This window comes from Papilio xuthus, unplaced genomic scaffold (assembly GCF_000836235.2).
Source record: "Papilio xuthus unplaced genomic scaffold, Pxut_1.1 DF827597.1, whole genome shotgun sequence".
NCBI lineage: Eukaryota > Metazoa > Arthropoda > Insecta > Lepidoptera > Papilionidae > Papilio > Papilio xuthus.
Window position 1 is genome coordinate 2,617,397 of NW_013531052.1, and position 11,844 is coordinate 2,629,240.

At 34.8% G+C, this 11,844-nt stretch overlaps 1 protein-coding gene across 1 annotated transcript; it reads left to right on the forward strand.

Annotated features, from left to right (window-relative positions):
* Nucleotides 1–764: 764 nt before the first annotated feature.
* On the forward strand, nt 765–7,118 carry LOC106118146 (acid trehalase-like protein 1). Its single transcript, XM_013312705.1, has 14 exons — nt 765–1,084; nt 1,617–1,948; nt 2,221–2,523; nt 2,649–2,749; nt 2,878–3,013; nt 3,437–3,584; nt 3,876–4,023; nt 4,372–4,462; nt 4,552–4,639; nt 4,947–5,144; nt 5,411–5,579; nt 5,837–6,008; nt 6,365–6,505; nt 6,827–7,118. The coding sequence occupies exons 1-14, from the start codon at nt 909–911 to the stop codon at nt 6,934–6,936; spliced, it is 2,313 nt and encodes a 770-aa protein (XP_013168159.1). The 5' UTR covers nt 765–908; the 3' UTR covers nt 6,937–7,118.
* The last annotated feature ends 4,726 nt before the right edge of the window (nt 7,119–11,844 follow it).

Consider the following 11,844-nt stretch of genomic DNA (forward strand, 5'->3'; position numbering starts at 1 on the left):
TGCTTACTTACTTTTTTTTTTTAGATCCAATGTTATAAACCGTTGTTTGTAGTGTCGAAACATCAGCGCTGCAGCCGGCAGACCGGAACGTCTCGCTCCGGCGCCCGCGCACCGGACACACCGACAAACTAGATCATCAACCGATATAAATACCTTTTTATAAATCAGTTTTTAAAATTTCATATTTTAATTACCTTTTTGAACTTTGAAACTGTGCTACAAATAGTGGTTTTTGTCTGAAAAAAAAAACTTATTACTATGATGTTTAAGCTTGCTCCTTGATCCTTTCCACTGATGAGTGGATAAATCCATAACTAGTATTTCGAAGTTAAATGCAGGCCATTTAAAACAGACAACTTGTAGTTGAATAAAGCAAGAATTGCACTTGTAGGTTAATAACCTACTGGGCCAAAATTAATTGTTTCACTTGATCTTTTATGCTAGAGAGGTCTTATGATCAACTATTAAAAGACCAAAGAGTTAATAAAACAAGGAAGTGGCAATTGAATTAGTCGTTGCAAGTGTGTTCATTAGGGCTGCCACCTTCTTGTTACACCTGTAAGAAGACCAAATTAATTCTTAACCAAATAAAAATTGCAACAAATTAATATGTATGAACTTTATATAACACTACATATCTAAAGATATCTTTATTAATACAAAGATGTGCAAAATATAAACGTAGTGATGACCCTAGACATCACTAATAGAACAATAAAGTGTGTCATGTCACCTCGGGTCGCGTAATGTACGCTGGGTTGTAGCAGGAGACACACGGACACGACCAGTCCTATCCGACGCCCGCGCTTTTCTGAATATTGCATTCGAATTTTTTTTTTTTATTTTCCTTCTGTGCTAACCAGTGTTATTGGAACTTTTTGGTTGCGAGTGTTATATGATTCGCATGGATGTGGCACTTTTTGGCGCGAAACAAGCAGGTGGCTGTGATGCTGGGAGTACTGGCTGCGGCCGCGTTAGTGGTGGTCCTTCTGGCAACGAAGGGCGCCAGCCTTGCGGTTGTGGAGAACCTGTCCACGGAGACGGATGACGTCAGTAAGGATCCCCAAGTATTTTCCACTTACAGGTGTGTTAACTGCATGTTACTTAGCCATTTAATAATTAGAGACGAAGGAACTTTTCTTATGTAGAATCTACGGGTTTATTTCGAATAGAATGAAAGCATTTGTTGTAAACAGTACAACATTGTTTTTTTATTGCAATTATAATCATTAAATACAACATATTTTTGCTTGTGATTCATTGCGTATCAACTGTCTCTTATCAAGCTACAGGCTGGAAACATAATTGTATCATAACAAATGTTGCTGTCGAATAAAGCGCAAAGTTTATCCCAGATGCCACTATTTAGCTTTCTTCTGTTGCTACTGGTACTAATTATGAAGTTAATTTCGAAATGGCTTAAAAAATCGACGTGATTAAGCGTAGTCGAAAAAACATTTAATTAAACGCCTCCTGAATTTGAATAGCAAAATTCCTCACTCAAATTTTAAATTGTTTTAAAGTTTAAAATTGATGGAAAATAACGTGACACCTTCCTGCTTTTTAACACTATTTATATTAGATTGTTAATAACTAATTAAAATAAATATTTCCAGTCTACCATCAGACGATCGATTCATGCCATCTATCGGGAATGGGCACCTGGCGACTAATATCTTCAGCGATACAGTCTACATGAATGGTCTATACAACGGCTTCAAAGGAGAAAGCCATCGCGCTAGAATTCCTTCCTGGGCGAATATCAGGCTAAATTCAACTCTAACACAAAACCCTTACAGTCCTATGTACAATCTGGACACAAAACATGGAGTGTTCACTGTTACTGTGGACAGAGAGAGATCAGTTGTCACACAGAGGATCTACGCTCACAGATTTTATACGAGAGCAATTGTTAATCAAATACAAGTCGCCTCTAAACATCGCCCCGGTAAATATGTTTTTTTTTATAAAAATACAAATAAAGCTCATGTTTAATTAAAACTTAATGCAATAATTTTATAGAGTTATAGCTATTTTTTTACATAAGGCACTTTTTTAATATTTTTAAAAGTGTTTAAAATATGTAATGTGTAAAAAATGTTAGCAAATATTAAAGAAAATAATTACATTATTAATTTTTACTTTTGATTAGATATTTATTTCGCCATCTTTTTAATAAATTTAATTAACTCGTTTGTACTTTTGTACATTAATTTTCAGATCCAAATTTCCTTCACCCTGAGATATGGATAGCGATAAAACTGATGCCAGGGCCAACCAGCGTGGATATAGCGTTTGAAGATCCAATACCAGAGATTATAGATGGACGTACTGTGTGGAGCGTGTGTGGTCAGACGAAGGTGTCTGAAGACCCGACCTACCAGCCACTTCCAGTTGACGTGTGCGCGTATTGGACCTCTGTGCCAGACCATTTAGTGGTCCCACAACATGGGACTAGAGTGTTTACTTTCGCTATGACCGCAGATAAAAATAAAACCGTCGCAAGAGATGAACTTATAACTGGTAAAAATATTACATTACTTTTGTGAATATCTTTTTAATTGGCACGTCGGGTGCAAGAATATTCTTATGCTCGAGGTGCCAACTCTAGCTGGGTTAAGAAAAATGATTCGTAAATGTTTCCGTAGTATTACAGACGGATGGCGAGGAGTTGTTTGACAAGCACGTGGAACAATGGCAACGATTGTATCAACAAGCAGGAGTGCATGTTGAGGGCAACTTGCAACTGGTAAGGTCTACCTCTATAACATGTAGCTCCATCTGTTGTTCATTTTATGAAAAATGTTGACAATTCCTTCCCACTAAAACAATTTGATGTTATTAAATATTAATTTGCTCATTTTAATATATTTCTAGGCCAAAATAGTAAATGGAATATGGTACTATTTTCTGAGTTCCCTGCCTGCTGAAGAGTCCCATCAGCCACTGGACCGTTTCTTTGGTCTTAGTCCCACAGGACTCGCCAGAGGAGGCACATTTGATGATTATGAAGGTAAGCAAAACGCATTAAGCAACATTTAAAATCCGAAAGATGACTTCGAACGAATGACATACATCGTTATTTGTTTCTTAAATTCCTATATTCTACGAAATGTCAAATAAAGAACGGGAACCTACCAAATCAAACCACAGAAAAATTTGCAACACGCGGGGAAATAATAAAGTGGCGAAACAAGGTTCTTAATGTTGCGTTTAAGGTACGCCACAACGCCATCTGTTGTGGAGCGGCAGAAACAACGCTAATTTGACAAAAAATTATAAACTTCATTATTTTTTTATAGCGGATATACTTTTTTTTCTACTTGTATTAAAATAAATTCAATTGTGTATTGTCTAAAACAATCAACAAACGAATAAAATGTTGTACCTATAATTTGCCAAAAACTCAGTCTATTCATTAAACTTGTGTTTCAAGGTCACAATTTCTGGGACACGGAGACATGGATGTATCCCAGCATCTTACTGCTGTACCCTCAATATGCGCACGCCCTGCTGCAGTATAGACTAGAGACGGCGTATGTCGCAGCAAACCTCGCTAGGAGCACGGGACATAAAGGATACAGGTAGAAATAGACTACAATAATAAGCTGTTTATTTTTTAAATATGATATTACGACCTTTATGTATTTACAAGACCAAGACCTTAGGTGACAATTGGTGGGGTGGATGGATGTTTTTTTGAAAGTATTTCAGATCTTCATACAATTTGGCATCGATGTAGACAATAGCCTGGAAGAACTTACTACTAAGGTTACGAAGAGGTTACTTACTAAGTTTTTTTAATAGCGCACGGACGAAGTCGCCGGCGACAGCTAGTAGTAATTATTTATTAATCAAATCAATATTATCTGTAGATTCCCGTGGGAGAGTGCGTACACAGGCACAGAAGTGACGCAGCCATGCTGTCCGGAGGTAGCTGAGTTCGAGCAGCATGTGTCTGGATGCATCTCTTTTGCTGCTCGCCAGTACCTCGCCACCACCAGAGATGAAGATTGGTTGAAGGTAATATCAGGAATTAATCATCATCAGCTTACTATACGTCCGGATCCTACTCACAAGAAGAAACACCGCCCAACAATTTGAACATCGAAATAATATGTCGATAATACTTCTTAAATTATTCTTAATGTTTATTAAAATCAATATATACGTATACATTAAGATTTTGTAAAATTTATAACACTTAGCTGTTTCCCGCGACGCGTAATCGATTCTCAGACCTACTAAATACGTATATAAAATTTCATAAAAGTCGGTCAAGCTATTTCGGAGGAGTATGTTAACTAACATTGTGACACGAGAACTTTATATATAAGATTATTAATGTTAACTTTTTACATTATTTTGTAGCAAGGCGGCTGTTCTCTGGTGACGAACATAGCAGACTTCTGGGCATCGCGTGCTGTCATCAATTACACGTCTGGCTTCTATAATATCGAAAGTAAGTACTTTTGATACTCGCACTTACTGGCCTTAAAGATCCATCTTTTTTCTCATTTATTCTTTAGAAATAATTATTTCTTATTTCAGACGTGATGGGTCCAGATGAAGATCACAGCAATGTTACCAACTCTGCCTTCACTAATGTTGTCGCCGGATATTCGCTGTATTTAGCACAGTAAGTTAATACAATTACTCAAAAACACCTGATTTGCAATTTGTTTGTAATGTTTACGATGTTACCCAAATATCATAAGAGTTAGACCGTTCTTCTATTAAGCGACTAAGCGCAGAAATCTAGCTGCGCGTAACTGATATTTTGTATGCCAGTCGCAGCTTGGGAAAATAGAATAAGTTACTTGATAAAAAGCATAGACGCGCGACATATTGAATCTAATTTTATATTAAGTTCATAGGATCTGAAGGTCCGTGTCTTATATCAGTAAATTTATACGTCCATTCTAATAGTTAAATATTACTTGCAGATATGTGGCATGTCTGTGCAAGGATTACTACATGTCCCGAGAGCCTGAGCATTACGCGGACATCGCGTGGAGCCTCGCGTTGCCGTACGACGCCGATCTCGACTACCACCCGCAGTATACCGGCTATACACGCGGTGATGGCATCAAGCAGGCTGATGTTGTACTACTGGGGTTCCCGCTGCAGTATCCTATGAATGAGTACGTTTGTTCTAAAGCCAGTGCCAACTAACGCATATTGTGGACTAAAATAACTCTTTTAATTAAAAATATCTTTAGCTTTTTGCAAAAAATCGAAAATGTCTACTTCGTCCTTTTTTCCGACACCCTTTTTCATATAAATGTTTAAGAAATTTCTTCTTGACTCAGAGCCAAATTTATATTTCTACTTTATTATTATTCTGTTTAAAGGCTAAGTCGACAAAATGTTCTCTAGAATGCCTTATCAATTGCTGACTATTGTTTAGATCTACGAGGGTGAACGACTTGTCTTACTACGAGTCAGTAACTCGCGGCAGCGGACCCGCAATGACATGGAGCATGCACGCCGTGGGACATCTGCGCATAGGAGACAGCCATCGCGCCGAAAAAATGTTCAATAAGAGCTATAATGCTTACGTAAGGGAACCTTTTAAGGCAAGTAATCGTTAAAATGAACCCTAAAATGCCAACATACAAGATCCCCGAGACATAGTCTAATAGCTCCAAAGAGATTGCATAAAGAACTTAAAAAATATATAGAACGGCAACGTGCATTACATGACCTATTGACAATTCTAAACAATTTTAAGTTCGTTATAGAATCGATTCTGAGCAAATGCACTTTGTCTCGGGGAATGATCAGCGAACTACCAAAAGAATCACTTTAAGCAAGCATATTTTTGTATTTCTAGGTTTGGAGCGAGCTACGTCGCCCCGATGTAGGCGCTGTGAACTTCCACACAGGTATGGGCGGGTTCATGCAGGCACTGATGTTCGGATACGCCGGTGTTAGCGTGTACTTAGACAGACTGGAGATCAACCGGCCCCAGCTGCCGCCGCAGACCACCAGGTTGAAGATAAGAGGTAATTCTTTCCATATGAGAATTATGACTGAGGCCTTCTTAACTTTAAAAAGATTTGTGTGTCTTGATTACGTATCTGTATAATCATTTTATTAATGCCGGTTTCCACTGCTGAAACAGACTTCTGAAAACATATGGACATCTCTTTCATTCTCTGAAAAAAAAAACAGAGATGGCATTTTATTTTTAGATAGCTGTTTCATAAGTGGAAAGAAACAATTGTTAAATGATTAGAAATTACTAAAACGACAATTACTTTTCTAAAATGTGATATAATCCTTGCCTTCACAAAAATGTGTGTAAAATATAAAGTTGTTTGACTTTACCCAGATTTATTAAAATAAGTTGTCTGTTTAGGTATAAAATATCTCGGAGCAAATCTGACTCTGGACATAGACAAGGATGACGTTGGCCTGACGGTCACCAGCATTGATGACAATTGGCCGCTGCTCATCAACAATGGAAAGTACAATGTCACACTTGTACCAGGATTGACAGGTAGACTTTGCTTAAATTCTTATCATACGAGTATAGTGGGCTGGAGAATGAAATTACCTAAATAAAATTTTATCTGCACATGTTGCTGCTGCTATCGGGCAGCAAAACTCGACAATTACCTTGGGTTTCTGAGATAAAAACCCCGTTTAAAACATATGGTTTGTTTTATCAAAGATAATGTCAGAGATGACGATTTTATAGAGAGATTTTGAACTCAGAAATCAACACTCAAAGTTTCTTCAATGCTTAATTAACGATTAATGAATCTTATATAAGTTTTGCATGATTTCTTGTAAAGATTCATTAAATTTTTTGTTTTAGTGACATTATCAGGAGACGGACCCTTCACAATACATTCCAGGCAATGGAAGGACTGCAAGGTTCCAGCTGACGTCATCGGACTGAGCTACCTTAGACCTATCGGAACTTAAGTACTATCCGAAATCTTACAGTAAAATACCAAAGAAAATACGACAATTTTGCTTGCGATCTAAATAATAATATTTTATTTTATATTAAATTCATTGAATTGAGAGTAGATCTATGAGATCCTAGTCATTTATCACATAAATAATATCAAATAAAAATTCGTTTTAATGTAAAAAAATGTATTTTTAAAGGGAACGTGTAAACAATTAACTTTTTTTATCTGATGATTTTAATAATACTTATTTTTCTTAATACTAGCTGTCGCCCGTGACTCCGTCCGCGTGGATATATAAAAAACTTAATGTAGCCCACCCATCCATCCATCCGCATCACATCCATTTATACATTCGCATTTGTAATATTAGTAAGTTAAATAAAAAGCAGCTCTGCAAGCCATAAATTCGAAAAAAAAATAAAAAAAAAGAATTATTAGTATCCTATGTCCGTCTCCTGGCTCTAAGCTACCTCTTCACCAATTTTCAGTCATATCGGTAAAGCCGTTCTTGAGTTATAAATAGTATAACTAACACGACTTTCTTTTATATATATAGATTACACAATACACCTGCACGTGTTTATTTTATTGAGTACATTGTTTATTCAGGTTGTTATGACCCCTAAGAAAGTTAACCAAATTATGCTGATTTCAAAATTGTTCCAATTATGTACTGTAATTGTTTGTGATGTTGAAACTTGAAACTGCTGACACTACGAGGTGTCAAATTTAATATGTCATAGACAGTGGTGTACATTTACAAACATTTTAATAATAACTTCAATCTAAAGTAGTCATCTTACTAATATTATGCGAAACTTTAGACGGATGGATATGCTAGTTGACTCCAGAACTGTTCAACGGATCTTAATGAAATTTGGCACAGATGTAGAACATAGTCTGGAAGAACACATAGGCTACCTATTCAGTTTTTCAGACAGAGTCGCGGGCGACAGCTAATGATAAAACCCACTGATCTCTATTGAATCTTTTGGATAAGACGCTATTACAAAATACAGCGGATTGTAATCTGTCCAATCATACTAATATTATAAATGCGGAGTTTAGAGGGATGATTGGAGAGATGGATGTTTGAAGGTATCGTAACGGCTTAACAGATTTTGATGTAATTTGGCACACGTGTAGAACATAGTCTGGAAGAACACATAGCCTAATCAAAAAGTTTTTAAATCTGAATCTTCACTACAAGCCTCTCATAACTTTAACTGTGAACATTTTTAATAAACAAATTTAACAACAGTTAAAGTATTTTTATTTTCATCGATTTACGTCTGTATTTAAATCTTTTAGAACAAATCGAATTGTAAATGAATTATTTCGTACGTAATATAACGCTTTGTCTAGCAAAACATACAAAAGCAACAAGCTTCTAGTTATGTAGTTGTCACTGTCTAAACGTCTACGATTCTTCTGTCTCGGTCTGGGCATCCACAGGTTTTGGCTGTGAGAATTAAAATTTTGAAGTGAATTAGAATATTTACAATTTCAACGAAGAATATAAATCAATGTACGCAATAAGTCGTTTGTTAACATGACACTGCATGACTAAACAATGAGGTCGTTACATTAATAAATTATTGGTACATCAAATAAAATATCTATTTATCTTGTGTTTCAGTTTGTGTCAGTTTATAGAATTAATTCATATTCATTCAGATTGTTAGATGTGTGTTGCAAAAACAAGAAATACTAACATAATTTATTGCTTGACCCGTGAAATGACGTCTTTTAAATTTATTTATTATGTTATAAAATCTTTTGTATATTTTTATGATTATCCTTATTTGGTGATATTTTTAATATCAATAGGTTTCACGTTAGTATTGCTGAACATTAATTATAATTGTTTTTACGTATTAATGTTTTAAATAAATTGAGAAACACAACAACATCGCCCTCAATTTCGGTATCCAAAATGCTTGGGTATTTCAGAATAATCAACGGATACGGTTGTTCTATTGACTTTGTTTATATAACAGATGTTAGAATGGATGTCAAACTTGGATTCTTGACTACGATAATGACCATACCTCATCATCATTATTGGATATACTTCCCAATTCCATCCCTCGTCCCACTAACTTTAAGACTATCTTAACTTTTGTAAATACTTCGTTTATTAATATTTTATTTGACTATATTAACACTAATAATATTACACTATAATTTGTACGTCTTATAACCTACTAACAATATTTAAATGTTTGTGTCTGTCCTTTTGGGTAAATCAACAGTTTCAGGTATTTCAAAAGTTTTATTCTTTGGTTCACTTGTTTATTCATAAGACTTCTCTACAAGCAGAGTATTGTTGCCAGTCTCTAACAAGTTTAAACAGAACCATAAACACTTGACATTGGCCCAATCCGATGAGGGAGAGCCATAAACAAGAAACAGAACAGACCATACCTCTCTTGCAGATGGTAACGATGCGTTTTACTTATAATTATACCGCAGTAAAGTGAGTACAGTATATTTTAAAGTCAAAGTATTGCACTAGTATCAGCGTTAGATTATATAAAGAAGTAAAATATCTATAGAAATTAGTGGGCGTATAAAAAGACCATTAAAAACAAAACTATTCTTACCACGTTGATCATATGAGATACTAAACTTAGAAAGTTTGCTGCAATTTTTCATTATGAGGAGAAACTGAAACGGACAGATTATTCAACCTAGCGTAAAATCACAACATGCCATGTATTTACGACGATAAGATCAGCGAATGAGTTTAAATTCTATTAATAGAAAATTATTCTTTAAACTTGAACCGTTCGAATTAAACAATAAAATGACTAATTATTTCTCAAAAGCGTTAGTCACAACGCCATCTATTACAGCGGAGCGAAAATTCGGCAAAAATTTTGTTTTACCAATGTAACGACAATGAAAACTAACTGAAAGTAGTGTATATTGGCACTAATACTCTTAAAAAGATATTTTTCAAACACCTGACATATGCGACTAACTATTATCAAACATATATACTACAGTTCAACCTGGATAAGCAAGAATCCAAAGAACACGATTTTTTCATCGCTTATAGCTCTCTAACCCGAGTTTCTCGCTTACGGAGTTGGCCCGTCGGGACCGGACAATGACTATCGCTTAGAGGGTTCTGTCTACCAGTCATCTCATATCTCAATACATCCTACGTAAAATGCATGTCAAAGTTCATTGATAAGGATATCGGGACTGTCATTCAGTTATCTCCCTACAGTGTACCTAGTCTGCCTACGACAATAAAACGATTCATAATTTAATTTGTTATTATAAAGTTTTTTAATAAACGTAATTTTGTTTATTGCATATTGCTTTGTGATGCATATACATAATACATAAAAATTAATTTATCTAGAAACTTATGAATTATATTAAAAATGTAACAAAATTTAATTTACCTACACCTTAATGATTAGTTTTTAACTGTGATTCTCATATCTACGACCTGTACTTATAAAATGTTTCAGACTGTTCTACACTTGACTGAAACAGAACTGCTGAATTAAGCTTTCTATTTTCGTACATATGTTAAAATCTCTTGTCTATTATTGTAATTTAATACCAAATATCAAATAGATAGTAGATCGATATAAATGTTTTCAAATATATTGGCGGCTTGTTACCCGCGATTTCCGAACACAATGTTTGCTGTAACAAGCCGTAGCGGGATGCGGAGGGAGGGCAATGCGCGATCACCTTGGACCGTCAAGATATTTGAAAAGAACTGTAATTATGCAAGTGCGTTATAAAATAATGTTACCAAATGTTATTGATATTAATAGACGCCAATAAACTTTGATTCATGTGTGACCCAGATTTTGGAACGTGATAAAAATTAGTTACAACACTTACCTATCAGTGGTATTTAAATAAAACCTTTTTGCATTTGATTTTCGATATGTTACTTACCATAATATAGTCCTTTAGCAAGAAGTCAAACATACCATAAAACAGGGATTTAATATTTCTAGATTGCTTGATAACTTGGAAATAAATACAAAAAGTTGGGTGTTATCTTTATTTCAAATAAAACACTTTAAGTAATTTCATTTTTAAATTTAATAAATATACGTCACATCCGTTAAAAATTACATTTATCCTTAGAAAAAATAATTCTTTAGAGTACTACATAAGGCACCATATACTTGATTATGTTCAATATAAATAAGAGATTCTATTAGTCCCATTAGGATGACCAGGTCGCAAAACCTAAAAGCCGGACAGACCAGCCAGTTTGGTCGGACAGTTGAGTAGAAAGGCCGGACACCCTACATTCCGCCGGCAACTCACGTTTGCGAAATATAAAAAGCCTTACAAAAGCCGAACAAGCCGGACACCGTTTATTTTGGTCCGACACACAATCAAAATGCCTAACAATGTCCGGCTTAATCCGGACGCCTGGCAACGCTAAATCCATTTTAATATTACCAACTTTTAATGACTTTAGAATAACTTAACATTTGTATGTAAATATTAACAGATTTATAGTAAATATAATTAAGAAAATTCTGTTTAATAAAAAGAAATATACGTGCTACATTTAGCGTGAGAATATACAATGAATAATGTATTTTGAAATAAAATTTAGAGCTCAGAAAAACATAAAAGTATCTTTAATCAAGAATCATTTATAGTTTTTTACTTTGAGGTATTTAAACTCATCCGACAAAAATAGTTACATTTTTATTTTATTAACAGCGGGTTTCTTAGACCAAAATCTACGGTTAAAACTTATTATCTCTGTCTTAAAGATGACAGGGATGACGATATGTTATACAGAGATATTGGTTTCAGAAACCCATGGTAAGATAAGTAACTCTTTTCGTCGGATGAAAATTTATATTATGAGTAAATCTATTAAATACGATTTGCAAAATATGTAAAAATATAATTT

Excerpts from the sequence above, each read along its gene's own strand:
- LOC106118146 (XM_013312705.1), top strand. The coding sequence starts at position 909 with ATGTGGCACTTTTTGGCGCGAAACAAGCAGGTGGCTGTGATGCTGGGA. Across the intron at positions 1,949-2,220 it reads CGCCTCTAAACATCGCCCCG|ATCCAAATTTCCTTCACCCT; the intron begins GTAAATATGTTT and ends ATTAATTTTCAG. Across the intron at positions 3,585-3,875 it reads ACGGGACATAAAGGATACAG|ATTCCCGTGGGAGAGTGCGT; the intron begins GTAGAAATAGAC and ends TATTATCTGTAG.